This window comes from Chlorocebus sabaeus, chromosome 18 (assembly GCF_047675955.1).
Source record: "Chlorocebus sabaeus isolate Y175 chromosome 18, mChlSab1.0.hap1, whole genome shotgun sequence".
In the NCBI taxonomy this organism is placed as follows: domain Eukaryota; kingdom Metazoa; phylum Chordata; class Mammalia; order Primates; family Cercopithecidae; genus Chlorocebus; species Chlorocebus sabaeus.
This window is the reverse complement of record NC_132921.1, coordinates 70655453-70673276: the sequence shown is the minus strand read 5'-3', so window position 1 is coordinate 70673276 and position 17824 is coordinate 70655453. Positions and strand designations below refer to the sequence as shown.

The following is a 17824-nucleotide window of genomic DNA, read 5'->3' as shown; positions in this document are numbered from 1 at the left end:
CTGCACCCATCACCCAGCCCTGTAAATTCTCTTAAGGGAGTTAAACATAAACTGAGAGATCCATGGTTTGTCATTTGTGTTCCTGATTTATCAACTTGAAGCAATGCATTTCAATTCAGATGTCTTTTTCTAAAGGTTTTTTTAAAAGATGCCTACTTTTTTTAAAACGAAAGAACGTAAATTCTAACATAAATAAGTTTTCCTGACACTAATGTCCATGATGAAAGCCGAGACATTTCTACAGCTGAATGACCCTCACATGGCTCTGGATCCTGGGACACACATGCCCATCAGACTCATCCCTCTGAACACTGGTTTCTCAGTGCCATCTGCAATGACCCTGTGTTGCTCAACCAGAGGCTGGCCAGCCTGTGGGCCTCAGCAAAGACCACTACACCTCCATGATGCCATTTCACTTGCAGACCACTTCCCTTTCTTTGCCTGAGCAGTCCCCAGTTTTTAAATTTACTCTAATCACTCAAGAACATAGCTCAACCTGGTCCTGGACTCTAGTGGGGCAGTAACTCTTCAAAAAAAAGTTTGTTCTGCCTTTCTTAGTAGATGACTACTATGGTGAGAAAATCACCTAAAATCTCCAAATCCTCAAATTCCCTTAAGTAAAAAATGGCTATGTTTATCATTACACTAGTTATTTTCCATTTTTCCAATTTTTAAAGTCTCTGCTATCTATAAATTTAAACCTGTATTTAATAAAACATTTTATACAATTATTTTTAACAAAACGCTCTTTAAAAATTTTTAATGTTGATCATCTCAATTTATTCTCAACAATTTTATTTGGCAAACTAGGAAAACAAGTGAGAAATAGGTTAAGCAACTGTTAAAACATTTTATTAAAATTTTTATTAAGACATTTTTTTTTTTCTTTTGAGATGGAGTCTCACTCAGCTGCCCAGGTGGAGTGCAGTGGCACAATCCTGGCTCACTGCAACCTCCACCTCCTGGGTTCAAGCAATTCTCCTGTTTCAGCCTCCCGAGTAGCTGGGATTACAGGCACCTGACACCATATCTGGCTAATTTTTGTATTTTCAGTAGAGACAAGGTTTCACCACGTTGGTAAGACTGGTCTCCAACTCCTGATCTCAGGTGATCCGCCCGCCTTGGCCTCCCAAAGTGCTGGAATTACAGGTGTGAGCCACCGCGCCCAGCCAGCATTTTTCTTCTCCGTGAAAAAAAATTAAGTTCTATCTCATTATTTAAATGCATTTAAATACATTCAAAAGTTCTTGTACATCTCAAGGCGGCTTCAGATATTTGCAACTAAAAGTGTAACATTTAAAGAATGGTGAAAATGTTATTTGAATTCTCTACTATCCTTAGGCTTAACTGTTCTCCTGAACCATCAATTTCCATCTTTTCTTGTATGGTATGCAAATGGAACTGCAACCAAACGAAGCAGATGTGGCTGATGTGGGGAGATAATAATATATAGTGTAAATCCCTCCCTCAAAATCTCTCAAAAAAATAATAGGCAGAGAGGTGCTGACACATGACATCTATTCTCATGTTGACATCTGACGAAGTAACTACATTTCACATGCCTAATAAGAGATGATTTAAAAACATTTGAATTGTACTAATTACATATTTTTAGAAAATATAATTATGACTGTCACATGTATTTCAGGGGTAGGTGATAATGATACAAAACTAAATATACCATAACTAAAACAACAACAACAAACAAACAAAAAAACTTATAGTCATAAGTTCCAGTCTTTACTTCCAATCTTTCCTCTGATATTCAACCTGGATATTCCTGGACTCCTTACAACTACCTCAAAAACAAGACTGAAAACATTCAACTCATTACTTTTCCTTCCACAACTGCTTTCTCTTACTGCTTAAAGTCAGTATTCCTCACCTCCGTGGCACACCAACCAATCCGGCTATTCAAATTTAAAAATCTCAAGAGTCATTTCAAACTCTCTCAATTCCTCAACTTCCAAATTCAACTGCTCAGAGTTTTCATTTCTGGACTCTCTTGTTTTTTGAGAGACAGGGTCTTGTTCTATTGCCCAGGCTGGAATGCAGTGGTACAATCGTGGCTCACTGCAGCCTGGGCTCAAATGATCTTCCTGCCTCAGCCTCCTCAGTAGCTAGAACTACGGGTGTGCGCCACCACACCCGACTAGCTTCTTTTTTGTGTGGAGATGGGGACTCACTATGTTGCCCAGGGTGGTCTTGAATTCCCGGCCTCAAGCAATCCTCTCACCTTAGCCTCCCAAAGTGCTGAGATTACAGGTATGAGCTACTGTGCCCAGCCTGGACTCTCTCTTAAATCCATTTTCTCTCTATTCCCACTACTATTATCTCAGCTCAGGGTCTCATCATTCCTTGGCTAGATCAGTAATCACCTTAAACAACAATGTGACCAACACTATCTATCATCTCTCTTCTCACCTGAGGGCTCCCCACTGTAGGATAACGTAAAAACTCTGACAACGATAAAGAACTCTCAAAATCTGGACCACCATCTCCACTATTACCACCATTTTCTTTTAAGGCTAGTCAAGTGAAGTAGTGGGAGTGGAGCAGCAACAAAGATATCTGTAACTAGTTGTAATCAATTAGCTGTAAATACCAGTGCACTCAGAATGGCCTCTACCACTATTTATTAAGCCCTATCATTAGCTGAGCAGATAATATATGGTCTTTACAACAGCTGTTATTATCCCCATTTAAGAGACGAACCGAGCTACTAAGTAGTTTTTCCAAGGTCACCTACAAAGCGATGCAGCCCAGAGTATTTTTGTCTGATTTCACAATGTGTTATACCATGACTCCCCTCTTTCATTGCTTCTTGCTATACATATTAGCCATAAAAGCGGAGTATACTTCCTCTTCCCCAAAATTCCATGCATATTTATGTGGGTTCTAATCAGTTTCTCTATTATTTTCCAACTTTTTAGGAGATATTTCAGATTAATGGTCAGGGAGAGGAGCAGTTCAGGAATTTATACCTATGTTAGTCCAAGTGCAATGGTGTTTAGAACTAACTGATCATAACCAGTTACAGATTTATTCTTTTTCTACTCCCACTGCTTCATCTGACTAGCCTTTTAAAAAAACGTACAGAGAGGAAGGGATTAGGGTAGTAATCTGTTGAGGGAAGGAAGATGGGAAGTAGACTTGTCTTGAGAGTGTATTCACATTGGAATTTACTTAGATTATGTTTATTTGAAGTGGTTTGGAAGGAGGTAAAGTTAACCTCCCAATCACTCCTTGGGAACATCACTGGTTTAGAATCATTTCAAAGGTATGCATTTCTACCACAATATCCCCAATGCATTCTATGTATTCTAGATGAGTAAGTGCTCACACACACACACATTATTTAGCTTTCTGTAAACTTATCAAAGCATCACTTTATTAAGAGCACCATTTATAGCACCCAGGGAATGAAACTTTCATATATGTTCAGTGAAGGATGAGAGGGGTGACAGTGTGGTTACTGAGGGAAAAAAGGCCCATTTATGGAATTTGGAAGTCTTCTGTAGAGAAGGTAACATCATTATGGTGGCTGTAAATTTCTCCTTTTGTTTTCCACATTATTCAAGCTACTTCCAATATAAGCCTGTGATCTACACAGAGAGACTTTCGTAATGTCTAGCACATAGTAGGTGCTTAATGTTAAATGTCCAATGAGTTTTAGAACTGTATGAAGACATGAAGAAATTAAGTGGGGGTGCTTATGGTGGGATAAGAGAGAAGTGTAGAAAGAGATACAAGCATCAAATACAAATTTATTTACCATATAATTTTGTGTAGTATCCAGGTGGCAACTACTGTCTGGATAATTCACTGCTGATGTTTCCTCTAAACTCAGCAATTTGAAGAGGTGCCAAATGTTTCATCCATATGCCATGATTTCCCATACTGCCATGTGGAGCACAGACACGCTATTTGATTTGCTTCCCATGCCATCCATAGCTATCATATAGCATGCGCTTTCACACGTGCACTGACTGGCCTGTCTTCCTACTTTTCTCAGTTGTTGAACATTTTTGCCAAACAAAATTTCTTATTTTATACAATGGAGCCACGTTTATATAGTGGTGTTCGTATAATTATTTGTACATGTACTTTATGAATATAAAAAAACTGCAGACACAGTAACACAATTAAGATAAAGGAGGAAATGATTAGGTAAAATGAATCTTTAGCCTCCTTCAGAAGCTCACTGAAAGACTGTTCAATTGTGAAGCAAAGGAAAATTAAAGAACGTATATGAAATACTTATGTCACTTAGAGAGACTGAGACACAGAGAGTCATTAAGTCTGTCAACATTTTGAGAAACATCAATGAAAAATAAGGTTTTAAAATCATGGCCAAGTCATTATGTAAATGATTTTAACAACTGTACAGCAAGTTAAGTCAATACTGAGTGCCAGAAATGTTTCAAAAGAAGTCCGATGTTCATTTCAGTCTTGACAAAAATTAAGAAAATCGATCAGAACCATTAAAATTATGATCTCATGTTAAGCCCCTGCAAAATCCCCACATGCAAGTTGTTCTTCCCAACGTTGAAATCACTACAGGTTGACTGTAAAAACTTGAAATAAGATAAGAAAACACTTGAATAAATGTGCTTTAAAAGAAGCTATGGGTTGGGCTCGGTGGCTCATGCCTGTAATCCCAGCACTTTGGGAGGTTGACATGGGCAGATCACTTGAGGTCAGAAGTTCGAGACCAGGCTGGCCAATATGGTGAAACGCTCTCTCTACTAAAAATACAAAAATTAGGTGGGCGAGGTGGTGGTGGTGGGCGCCTGTAATCCTTGCTACTTGGGTGGCTAAGGCAGGAGAATCACTTGAATCCGGGAGGTGGAGGTTGTACCATTGCACTCCAGCCTGGGCAACAAGAGTGAAACTCCATCTCAAGGAAAAAAAACAAGAACAAAAACAAACAAAAAAAAACTATGGAGATGCAATACTCAAAATCCTGACTCTGGGAAAACTTATCAGCGAGATTTATCACATTATTTCAACAGAAAATTGCAAGAACATAAGATAAAAAGGAGGGGGAGTATCTATAGATTAAAAGATACTCAGATATATCAACCAATTGCAATATACGAACTTTATTATTTCCAAAAAGCTTTTTAAAACACGTTTTTATGAGGCAATTAGAACAGTAACTGGGTATTTTAAGATAAAAATTGATTAGCCTAGATATAATATTGTAGTACACTTAATCACAATAACAAGCAGCTCTATAATTAAAAAAAATTTTTTTTTAGATAGGGTCTCTGTCCATTGCCCAGGCTGGAGTGCAGTGGCACGATCACAGCTCACTGTAACCTTGAGCTCCTGGGCTCATGCGATCCTCCTGCCTCAGCCTCTCAAGTAGCTAGGACTACAGGTACACATCACCACACCAAGGCCATTTTTTTTTTTTTTGGTAGAGACGGGGTTGGCTGTTGCCCAGGTTAGTCTCGAACTTGTGGCTCCAAGCGATCCTCCTGCCTCTGCCTACTAAAGTGTTGGGATTACAGGCACGAGCCCAAGGATTTTAAATTAGTTAATAGTAGGCTCTGTGGCAAAACAAACAAACAAAATCATTAATTTATTTCATTTTCAGCATCCTTTTTGCCCAACAGAAGGTGTAACAGTCAAACATAATGAAGAAATTGTCTTGGCACACTTCAAAATAGGTGTAATTAAATAAAATAAATATACACAAAATTCAAATTCCAGTTACATGCTAACAGCAGGATCATCTGACTCTGAACTTCTTATACTCAGTAACAATCAGCCTGGTGTAATGCAAAGTCACATTGGTTCTGGCATTAGCTCTAGGTTTGAATCTTTGTTCTTCCATGCAAAAGGTCAGTAATCTAGTATGAGGAATTAATACTCACAGGACTGTTGTAAGGATTAACTAATTTATGTAAAGTGCCTGACATACACCTGGCACATATACCATGCATATGGTAAGTAGTAACTCACTGCCTACAAAAAAGAGAAGAATGTATCATGTAAATTAAAAACTTTTAGGCCAGGTGCGGTGGCTCATGTGGTCAGGAGATTGAGACTCGAGACCATCCTGGCTAATATGGTGAAACCCCATCTCTACTAAAAATACAAAAAAATTAGCCAGGCATGGTGGCGTAAACCTGTAGCCCCAGGTACTCGGGAGGCTGAGGCAGAAGGATAGTGTGAACTCAGGAGGCGGAGCTTGCAGTGAGCCGGGATCACGCCACTGCACTCTACCCCGGGTGACAGAGCGAGACTCCATCTCAAAAAAAAAAAAAATTTAAATAACATACTTTTGACATCAAATACTACCAAATTCAATAAAGCACATATGTCAATGTTAAAAGGCCAAAGTCTAATCCCTTATTGGTTTAACACTGTACTATAAGATTGAAGACAGAAAAATTCAAGCTTGCTCTGGGCACTTATTTCACTTATTACAGGGCTACAATGGAAGTATGTGGTCCTTTAGAATAAGGGCAATGGAAACCATCAGTCTTTCAAATAAACAATGGAAATATGTAGATAGTAATTTTTCATGGGCAGGGAAGGAGAGGTACAGGGAGGCGTAAGGGGAAAGAAGAAGTAGAGTGAACCAAGAAACTTATTTTCTTATATCTAATATTTCATGTATTAGTGTTTGGTGGAATTTATACTATTATTATAAAAGTACTAGTCATAATTGACAGTTATTTGTGTAACATATTTTCCAGTACTCCTTAAAAGGGAAAGGAAAGGGAGTAGAGACAGCAAACAGGGGAGGGACACAATAATATCAACTTTGTTGCATTTGCTAACTACAATTTAATGCCAGTATATAATGTTTAAAAGTTTCTACAGCTAAGCAGAGAACTTTTCACTGAAAATAGGCCTTAGTAAAAGGTTAAAATGAATACTGTATTTATGCAAATCTATAAATTGTCTCATTCATCTAAGTCTATCTTATATGTCTAGAATACCACTATGTAATGTTAATAATACATCTGTCATGACCACAAAGCTAGTAAGTGGCAGAGCTATGTCTTCAAATCCAAGTTTCTCTGACTCTAAAACTGGTACAACCATTGTGCTATGTTACCTCCTAATATAGGTAAGACAAAAACCAAATATAGGTAAGACAACTGTATAAACATCCAAAAAAATGATGCCATACTTTGTAACCTTTCCATAAGTATTTGAATATTTTCTACTTCTATCTTGATGTCATGATTGAGTATACTGACAAAACAACCCTGCCACAAAAATCTAGGCTCTAGAACAAAGTCTTATTTTAAAGGAGATTTACTAATATTGATTTACATAAGAGTTCAATTAATGAGTTTTAAATTAAGAAAACAAAATGCTATGAAACATACTCACCTGAGATTAAAATTGAATTTCAAATATGAATTTTGTGTTTGTCTATTCTTTACCTGATTCTGAGATATTCACAACTCAGACATAAATATCTTGATTTACATATAAACTATTAATATAGTTTATAAAGAAAATAGTGATGCCTTGACCTTAAACAATTACAAACTAGTGATTATAAACTGGTCTTTTTATTTTTTTGAGACAGGGTCCACCTCTGTTGCCCCAGCTGGAGCATGGTGGTGTGACCAGTGTCCACAGCTCACTGCAGCCTCAACCTCCTGGGCTCTCCCACCTCAGTTCCCTACGTAGCTGGGACTACATGTGTGCCCCACCACACTTACCTAATTTTTCTTTTCTTTTTTTTTTTCTAGAAATGGGGTTTGGCATGTTTCCAGGCTGGTCTCGAACTCCTGGGCTCAAGTAATCTGCCTGCTTTGTCCTCCCAAAGTGCTGGGATCCCAGGTGTGAGCCACCACATCCAGCCAGGTATTCTTTTAACGGTAGAATTACTACTAAGAAAAACTACCTTTACATTGGGAATGGTATTTGTTTATATGGCCTTTTTTATTCAGATGGGCTAAGTGCATAAAAAAGTCCTAAGGTGTATTTTAGTGATTATTTTATTTTAAAATAACATTTATTGTGCTTCTGTTATAAAACTTCATATCAGAAAGTCACAAAAACAGAGAGATGGGTAAAAGAAAAGAATAAACACTACCTATAAAATAATCCCACCACCCAGGAGAAACATTTTTAAGCTTATTTTAAAGTATTATGCTTGATTTTATCTGAATTTAATTAACTTGGAAATAATAAACAGAACTTTTAAACCTTAGGCTTGTCCTCTTGGCCCTTTTAAATTACCTGATCTACTACTGTCATTTCAGAAAGCATGCTTATACTCCATGAGAAGTCCAAAATCATGCTATTATTTTAGCCTGCGTCATACTTACTGGAATTTTTGTATCTCTTCTTGTTCATCAGCACAAAAGGCCATCATATCATCAACAGCATGACACAATGAACTCTCAGAATCAAAATCACACAATACAAGTACTACGAGCTACTCTTTTCTTGATAACATTCTTCACAAAGTTCTCTGAAATTTTGTTATAAAATACATCGATTGCTTGTTGCTGTCATTCTGGAATTTTTTATCAAAATCTTGAGTTAGAGCTGGGCATGGTAGCACACATCTATAGTACTAGCTACTCAGGAGGCTTCAAGAGGAGGATCTCTTGAGCCCATCAGTTCAAGACCAGCCTGAGCAATACAGCAAGACTTCATCTCAAAAACAAACAAACAACAAACGGAGTTAAGCCTCCATGTCGTTTAGTTTTATATTTTGTGTCACTAAAACGCAGTATTTTTGAATAATTTTCCAGAAAAGGAATAGAAAGTATATCCAACGATGTTTTTAGCCTTTTTACCTGAGTGATGGTTGGCTGATGACAGCATTCTAGGTTTAAAATAACTCCCTTTGATCTAAAAGTCTGTCTTTCTTCAGTTGAGAGATACTTTCATTCATTCATTTTTTGAGACGGAATTTCGCTCTTGTTGTCCAGGCTGGAGTGCAGTGGTGCGATCTCGCCTCACTGTAACCTCCACCTCCTGGATTCAAATGATTCTCCTGCCTCAGCCTCCCGAGTAGCTGAGATTACATGAGCCTGGCTAATTTTTCTTTGTAATTTTAGTAGAGACGGAAACCGGTTTCACCATGTTTGTCAGGCTAGTCTTGAACTCCTGATCTCAGGTGATCCACCCTCCTCAGCCTCCCCAAAGTGCTGGGATTATAGGCGTGAGCCACTGCACCTGGTTCAGGACACTTTCTTCAATTTAAAAAACTATCTTCTTTCTAATATAAATAATGTATGTTTTGTGCATTTTCTTAAAAAACCATTTTCCTCATATTTCCAACATCTTTGTTTTCTATATGCTTCATATGTTATCAAATTAGATCTTCAGCAATGTCTAGTCTATTACTTAGTCCTCGACAGAATGTTTACTTTAGTAACCATGTATTATCTTGAATTCCAAGGACTTTCTTGGTCTCTGATTACCCTTTTTCACTGCAGCTTTTTGTTATAGTTGGTGGATCCACTGCCCTCTGTAACCTCCAAGGATACTAGCAACTTACCCTTTTGCTTCCTACATTATTTGTTTGAGGATCAACTGTTTTGTTTGTTCATGCTGTCCCTTCTTATCTGTAATCCACTTGATTTTCCTCAAATCTCTGGATTTCTTTTCATATTGATACAGGGAAAAATTCATTTTTCAGCGGTTTTGTGGAGAGTCTCCTCTGAGTGAGAGGCCTGTCAGTAGTGATCTCAGCTGAATCTGGTTCCCTGAACCAGCTGACTCTGAATTTCAGATTCTCTGGGGCATCACTGGGAGGAACATTTCACAACTGCAGCAGGACTCTTGTCTCCTATTGAGTGGTTCCTTTGTTACACAAACAGCTCACTAAAACTAATGTATTCAAGAATTATGTACATGTAACTGTTATTTATGTTGCCTAAACAAGTAACAGAAAAACGCACCTGCACTTTGGGAAACAAGTCTTTACAGCTTTCACATCCCCAAACTGATCGAGCAAGGTAGCTTCAAGACAGGAAAATAAAGCATGAGGTAATTTTACATAGTCTCTTCTAAATTTCCATTTCTAAATCTCAATTTTCTAAAGTAAAGGTTATGAATTTTAATTCTACTTTACAAAAGAAAAGTAGTCACAAACATCTGTTCAGAGATAAGTATGCCAGAAAAGAACTTATTTTCATTGTATTACTATAGTATTACATACTGGTAAAAGAATTACAGTTAGGACTTTAAGTGTGAGATGGGGAAGGAAGAGAATATAATCAATAGGTGAAAATACCTAAGTCTAAAAGCAAAATCTACATACAAAATAAAATCAAGTACCACAGCACTCTATGTACTCCCCTCAATCATACAATGCCTTTCGACTAAATTTTAACACAGAATCTGATTCTATAATTAATCAAGAATTTTTCCTCTGAAAATAAGACTTGTATCACTACAAAAATTTTGATGTTGCTAAAGGAAACTGACAAAATTACCCAGTCTCAGCTCTTCCATCATAAATATATACATTACATGAAGGTCCTTTTAACCCATGGCTAGACAAAACATTTTTCTGCAGACAGGATGAGATCACTAAAGCTGAACTCATTTTTTTGTATGCATGTATGATATTTTTAAGCCAAAGGTATTTTTTAGTGTTCTGCCCAAGTGTACCCTTTACGCAGAGTTTTAGTCTTAAATATTCAGCAATATCTCACTACTATAATTATGTGACAGACTCACTTTAAGTTGATAGGCACTGATAGAAATTCAGTTTCTAAGGAAAACACATCGCTAATATTTTAAACAAAAAAACTATTAGCTTTGGTATCCGCAATAAATAACTACATTTTTTGGGCAAATACATTTGAAATTTGTCTACTATATTTATATGAACTTCAAAGAAAGATATTTAATGTCTTATGTACCATAAAGTTTAAAGACTTACATTAATTTGCAGCCATCCAGAAAACACTGCAGCTGCAAGCACAATTTGCCATTTATTTTTCTGGTACGTCTGTGTGTGTGTGTGCGTGTGTATGTATACATATATACATGTGCAAGTCAAAGATGTTTCGATTTATAGACACTGCTAAAAGTGATTTCTTACAGTGTATGTTAATTCACGTATTCACAATTTCTTTCCTTTTTTCCTCTGCGTAACACTGACATGTATTTTTCTTTTGGGGAAAAAAAAAAAAAATCTACCTGGAATTTAAAACTCTTAGGCTTTGGAGCTAGCCTGATATAATTCATTTACATTTGTATGTGTTCTGTTTGCTTAAGACAGACGCAGAAGTTGGTGATATATACATTTAAAAAGTTTAAAAACTAAGATTCAGAAATCTGTGTGTAAAGCACACCACATACATTACAAAACAGAGCAGGAAAAATAAAGCATGCAAAACCCTTTAAGTGTTCGTTAAAGAATACCTCATTGCCCACCATGCTCTATGCTCAGCCCTCTGCACGTAATAGACACCTAAGTGCCTAATTTTTCTGAGCACTCGTATCACAGGGACACGTGACAAAGGTGCTGAATGCCAAACGATGCTTTGCTGCTATTCAACAGCCTCAGAAATAGGCTTAATCAGGGAGGCAGCTAATAGTCCTGGTTAAATAAAACAAGGTTCTTGGTTTACAAATGGATTGCAATTTTTTGTATGAAGCCTGAATTATTACCTAATACATACACTGGAAGCTACTAAGACGTCATTTAGAAAGGACAAAAATAAAATACTATTTACATTTTAACTACATGTTAAAAGAAAAATCTTGTATTCTAGGTATACTAATATACAAACTACTCTATAAAATGCTCTATCAAGTCTAGATTCCCAATGATCAAATTTGTTGATATACGTATTTGGACATACTAAAAACACCTAATGTAACCTCTTCTTGTAGTCTTTATGCTTCTAGGTTAAAAAAATTTACTTTAAAACTTCCTAATCTGACGCTTCTCCCAACTTATGGTTAACTGTTAACATCATATAATCCATTTGATAAAAAATTCTGGTATATTTTGACTTAAATAATTGGGTTTTTTTTTGATCTCTTGATTTATTAACTATTAAAACTCCATGTAAGTATGTACCAATAGTTGTATTTTCATAGTTCCTGAAATATAAAACTGACGAAATAAGTTGTACAAATTACAATATATTTATAATAATACAATTTACTGTTATAACACTGAGAAAAGTAGGCTTCAAAGGCCTGGTCATTTTTTTTTTTTTATTTTATGACACAGAAATGCACTCAGTAAACCAGTGGGTAACAACATATTACTGTAATTTCCAATCTCCTAATCTGTCTTCAGTAAGCTCGAAAAGTAGCTTGTCTATTTATTAATGAAGCATTTTCTTAAGTTGAAGTATGCAAGTGAGGAACATTTATAGGAGCCGCTTAATAAACAAAACCGGTTTAGACAAAGTAAGGTAGAAAATGGTGACTAGCTCTTTTGACAGTGACTGGCATTTTAAACTTTGTTCAGTAGACACTCTAAGTAATAAAACCAGTGTCTGGCAAAGTTGTTAACAAAATCTCTACTGGCAATTAACGAGTGTCAGAAAGTATGCGGGAGGGGTGTTATGTGACATAAGTTACCCACTTCTCCATTTCCACGATTATGGTTTATGAGCGAGATCTGGTTCTCTGAATATGACTGAGTTCTCACACAGTAGCAAGAAGCAATCATTTGTAGCAAACACTATTGCTGGACAGAATTTCTATACAGGAAGGTAACATGTACTTAGACTAAGGGAAAACGGCAGAAGTTAGGGGAAAAAAGACTAAATAATTGGCCGGGCGCGGTGGCTCAAGCCTGTAATCCCAGCACTGTGGGAGGCCGAGATGGGCGGATCACGAGATCAGGAGATCGAGACCATCCTGGCTAACACGGTGAAACTCCGTCTCTACTAAAAAATACAAAAAACTTAGCCAGGCGAGGTGGCGGGCACCTGTAGTTCCAGCTACTAGGGAGGCTGAGGCAGGAGAATGGCATAAACCCGGGAGGTGGAGCTTGCAGTGAGCTGAGATCCGGCCACTGCACTCCAGCCTGGGCGACAGAGCGAGACTCTGTCTCAAAAAGAAAAGACTAAATAATTACGTACATCTAAAAGTGCCAAACATTTATACACAAATAAGCTGTATTAACCAGGACATGTATTCCTGCAACAATATCATAAATGTCTGATATACATGATATAAAACTGCTACTCAAAGTGTGGTTCATAAAGATAGGCCAATCTGCAAATTATTACTGACCCATCATAAAGTAAGGAGCTGGTACCAAACATGGAAATCAATTATGTCACTAAGCACACTGCTTATTTTAGTGCACATTTTTTCCATAGTATTTTTTCCTTTCTGATGAAGGAAGCAATGCACTGACTGACATTCTGGCACAGGCTCCTTATCTTGAGGGCTGGTAACAAACAGTTAATGGAAAGGCTACTCTGAGTAGCACTGGCATAAAGCACAATGACTAATGGAATAAACCACATTTAGAATGCTACATACATGACACCCTCTTAGTTACTCCAAATTTATTAAGTTCTGAAATTCATAATTTTGGTTATTCTTTAACTTTCAACACTTAAAGTGTATCTGTCACATAGATGATGTGCTGTATTAGATTATGCTACTCGGCTTCATATATACAAACTTCTGTGGGCACTTACATGATTATACCCTCGTATGTTCTGAATTTAGATTGGATGAAGTTTGGTACAGTTAAATCTAATAAGGACCTCATGTAAATTAAGTAATAAATTTTGGGTATTTTCATCAGTCTTTTTCAGCAACTCCAAAATCTTTATATGATACTTACTGATGATTTTTGTATCATTCCTTGAGGGACTTTGACCAAGCAACAATTCAGGCACATTCACCATGTGGAAAATAAATATTCTGAAAAATCAATATATAGCTGATGAACACATGAAACAATCAAGATCAGTGAAAATCAAAAAGGTTCTAGAAGGTGTGTTCTGCACTAATTAAACATGTAAGTTCAAATAAAATACCTCCCTTCTTCCTTGGGAAAATTTGTTGCAGCACTTCTTTCTAAAAGCAAGTTTATAACAAAGCTGCTTTTCATAGCTACAATCTTCAGAAGTGACAGCAATAAAAGAATTAGCTGATTTTTGAGATTTCTTAATATCCAGAGGGCAGCCAAATATATAATATTTAGAAGAGCATAACAGTAAACATACCATATAAACATTTTTTACCTTTAAAATCTTATTTTCTTTCCTTTGAGACAGGGTCTCACTCTGTTGTCCAGGTTGGAGTACAGTGGTGCAAACACAGCTCATGGCAGCCTTGACCTCCCAGGCTCAAGTGAACCTCCTACCTCAGCTCCATCCCGAACAGCTGGGACTCCAGGTGTGTGCCACCATGCCTGGCTAATTTTTTATTTTCTGTAAAAATGGGGTTTCACCACGTTGCCTGGGATGGACTTGAACTCCTGGACTCAAGCGATTCATCCATCTCGTCCTCCCAAAGTGTTGGGATTACAGGCGTGAGCCACTGCATGCACCCAGTCTTAATATATTACTCTCTTACTTTCTCACAGAAGTTAATGCAATTCCAGCTATTATAATATTTATTCCAGTTTAGATTGGACGAAAACGTTCAAAGGACTCTTGGCTTTTAGCTGGAAGATGGATTTACAAATATTTTGAAAGCTGAAATTGACAGGAGTTACTGGATTATGTTTTCTCCATTTTCTTAATCAGCTGTATCCTCAGTACTTAAGCAATGCCTAACCTATAATGAGTGCTCAAAAACAGATGTTGAGTAATTGAAAGAAGGAAAAGGAAGGAGTTTAGATGACTCTCCAGTGTATGACTTATATGTGCAGATGAATGACGTTACACTAATTAAGTGAGAAAAAAACACGAAGAGGAGTGTAATGGTGGGGGTATGCTGATTTTTGAGATTTAGTTGAGGAAATCCAGGTGGAAATATTCAGAGAGCCGCCAAATATGTAAGTTTGAAGCTTAAGAGAAATGTCTGAGACAGATGTATTTGCAAATCATTATATAAATGGCAGTAAAAACTCTAAGTGTGGGTGAAATTTATTTGAGAGTATGCACCATGAGAAGAGGGGTCCAGAAAGTAAAAATGTTGGGAAAACCAACACAGGGGTGTTTATGGAAAGGAAATGAGGAAGCTATGAAGACCAGAATCTAGGAGGAAACTGAGAAGGAAGAGTCTGGGGAGCTGGATGAAAGCCAAGTTTGTCCCAGGAACCAAGGCAACAGAATTTTAGGAAGAATATGGTCAACGATGTCAAATTCTATGGAGAATTTCAAAGGATAAGGACTGAAATATGACTGCGGGATCTGGCAGTGACAGCAAGTGCAATCTCAGTAAAACTAGGTTCCATGCAGGAGAGTCAGTATACAATGTACCTTAAGAAGCTTAGTTGTAAAGGGAAGGGCATAAATGATTAAACAGCGATGCAGGGCAGAAGATTTTGCTGAGTCTTGTAAATATGTGTGTAAAAAAATTATCAATGATTGTGTTCGACTGTACTTCGACCCTTCTATCCATCCAAATCATCATCTCCTCTGCCACTAGCTCCCTAAGACATGTCTCCTTAATGGCCTGGTACACACCCTTACAGATTTTGCTCCATGCTAATTTTACACAAACATATGTACATAAACATACATACAGATTTTAAAAACAGTTCATCTTACAAAAATCAGACATAACTGTTCTTGATTTTTTGAACTCAACGATACTTTATAAAAATGTCTTCAAGTAACCTTACAACTCCAAGCACGGCACTGACATGTTTTTTTCATGGTTGTGCAATAGTTTATGGTGAGGCTATACACTGATTTAATCAACCAATCCCTTAGTGATGGCTATTATGTTTTGCCCCTAAAAAGAATGTTATAACAAACATAAGATACTCCCACAAGTTTGACTGCTAGATCAGGAAGCCTAAGTATTTTTAAGAGCATTTTTGTGATGGTAAATTTTTTACTTACACAAAAGTGAACAGAATGTTATAGAGACAATTTGTCTCAGCTCCAGTGACCATCAATCTTTGACCAGTTCACACCTCCATTCGCCCCATCCCTGTATCATTCTGAAGATCTTGTTCATATCCTATCATTTCATTGATATGTCAAGTATGTATCCCTAGGACTCCTGAGTTTTGTTAGCTGTTGTTAGACTCTTTTTCTAAAAGATGGTAAAATTTACATAACCTCCATTTTTACCCCTTTCCTTATTAGGTAACCATTTTATAAGTTGTTGGTTTATTCTCTCATTATTTCTTTTTTTAAAATGTGTAAGAAAATATATGTATTTATAGGCTTTTAAAATCTTTAAATGTTTGCAATTATCCTTTTACCCTGACAGATGAGTAATATCTCAGCCAGGGACAGGATTCTTATGTTGCAGTTCTTTTCTCTCGTAGTCTATCTTCCACTATTGCAAATCTGAAGTCCAGTGCCAACCTGACAGTATTTCTTTGCCCATAACTTGTCACTTCACAGCTAAAGAATTTGGCCAATGTATGTCAAGGGGTATGTATGTGTGTTTTCACCAAATCAATCTGAAGTCCACTGAACTTCAAAACTGATAGGCTTTTCTGGCTCAGAAAAATTTTCTTCTATTATTTGCATAAATATTATCTATCTTCCATCTGTTTTTCTCCTTTTTAAATTCCTATATTATTCACATTAGCTCTGTTATGTCTCCTGAATCTGTTCCTTAAGTCTTTTACCTTTTCTTTCATGATTCTCTTCCTATTTTTGCTCTACATTGTGAAGATTTATCTTACTTTAGTTTTCCAGTCTAATAATAGAAGTCTCCAGTTGAATAATTTGAAGTCTCCACAGTGACCATCCCCCATTTCATCGAGTTTTAAGCTCAGAAAAGTATTTGTATGCTGTACTTGAATTTTCTTAAGTGCCCATTTTTGTTGTTGTTTAAGCTGTTTCCTCTAGTAGTTTCACTTTGGTGGGTTAACATTCTGTTTGTTCAATTTTATCATTCTCTCACTTTTCTAGGCAATCTTGGAGGGTTGGTAAGCTCGTTTATTTTTACTGGATAGTGAAGAGGTGAAAATAGATATTAAAAGCAGAGTTGCCACCTTCACCATTTTTTCTATAGTTTTAGCTCCATTCATTATTTCCTTCAAATATCGATGTCAATCCTTTACCACTGCTATCTTTTTCTTCTTCATTCCCCACTTCCCCTGTCTCCTCTTCCTAAATTAGTTCCACTTTTGGATGGGTAGATAGTTTAGTGGAAGCCGTGATTGTTTCCTAAGCTAAACAAAAGAACTATCACTATTGCTGGTCTCTTCTCAAAAGCGTGGAAAACGTATCAGGCTTTTCCCTTAACATATAATCAAAAATTTCTCAGTACTAAAAAAAAAAGGTCCCTCAATATCTAGATATTATATATGCCATTTATCTTACCTGAGTTTTCTATAAGATTTTCCCAGAGAAGAATAAATCAACTATTAAACACATATTTCTCAGTCTTGCCCATTAAAAGTCTGATGTGCCTTTTAAATCATTTTTATTTTTTTCTACATGGTCTTCTTCTGTTTCTTTTCCACACATAATATCTGTTAAAGAACCAAGGCTGTTTGGCCTTCTCACAATCTGGAATTTGCTGATTGCATACTCTTGGTATAGTTCAACTTGCTCCGCTGAACTTGACATTTCCTGCAAATTGGTAGCTGGATCCTAAGGATGAAGAGACTAAGGTTTGATCCCTTTGATAAGGCTATAGCAGGAGTACAGTATATTCTTTCATCAGGTGTGCAAGAATATAGTATATTCTTTTTCTCTTTAGTGTTAGCAAGTGTTGATATTCAATGCTTAGATATATTAACTATGGCAAAATA

General features: G+C 36.7%; 1 protein-coding gene across 7 annotated transcripts in view; it reads right to left on the bottom strand.

Moving 5' to 3' along the window:
* Positions 1 to 17824, bottom strand: part of ANKRD12 (ankyrin repeat domain 12) — a 132916-nt gene that overhangs the window by 22035 nt on the left and 93057 nt on the right. Inside the window, exon 8 of one of the 7 annotated variants that reach the window (XM_073006472.1) lies at positions 13772 to 13851. The exons of the other annotated variants lie outside the window; for them this stretch is intronic. Within the exon in view, the coding sequence (XP_072862573.1) occupies positions 13772 to 13835 (64 nt within the window). The 5' untranslated portion in view covers positions 13836 to 13851. The remainder of the gene's footprint in view (positions 1 to 13771; positions 13852 to 17824) is intronic. 7 annotated transcript variants of the gene reach the window in all.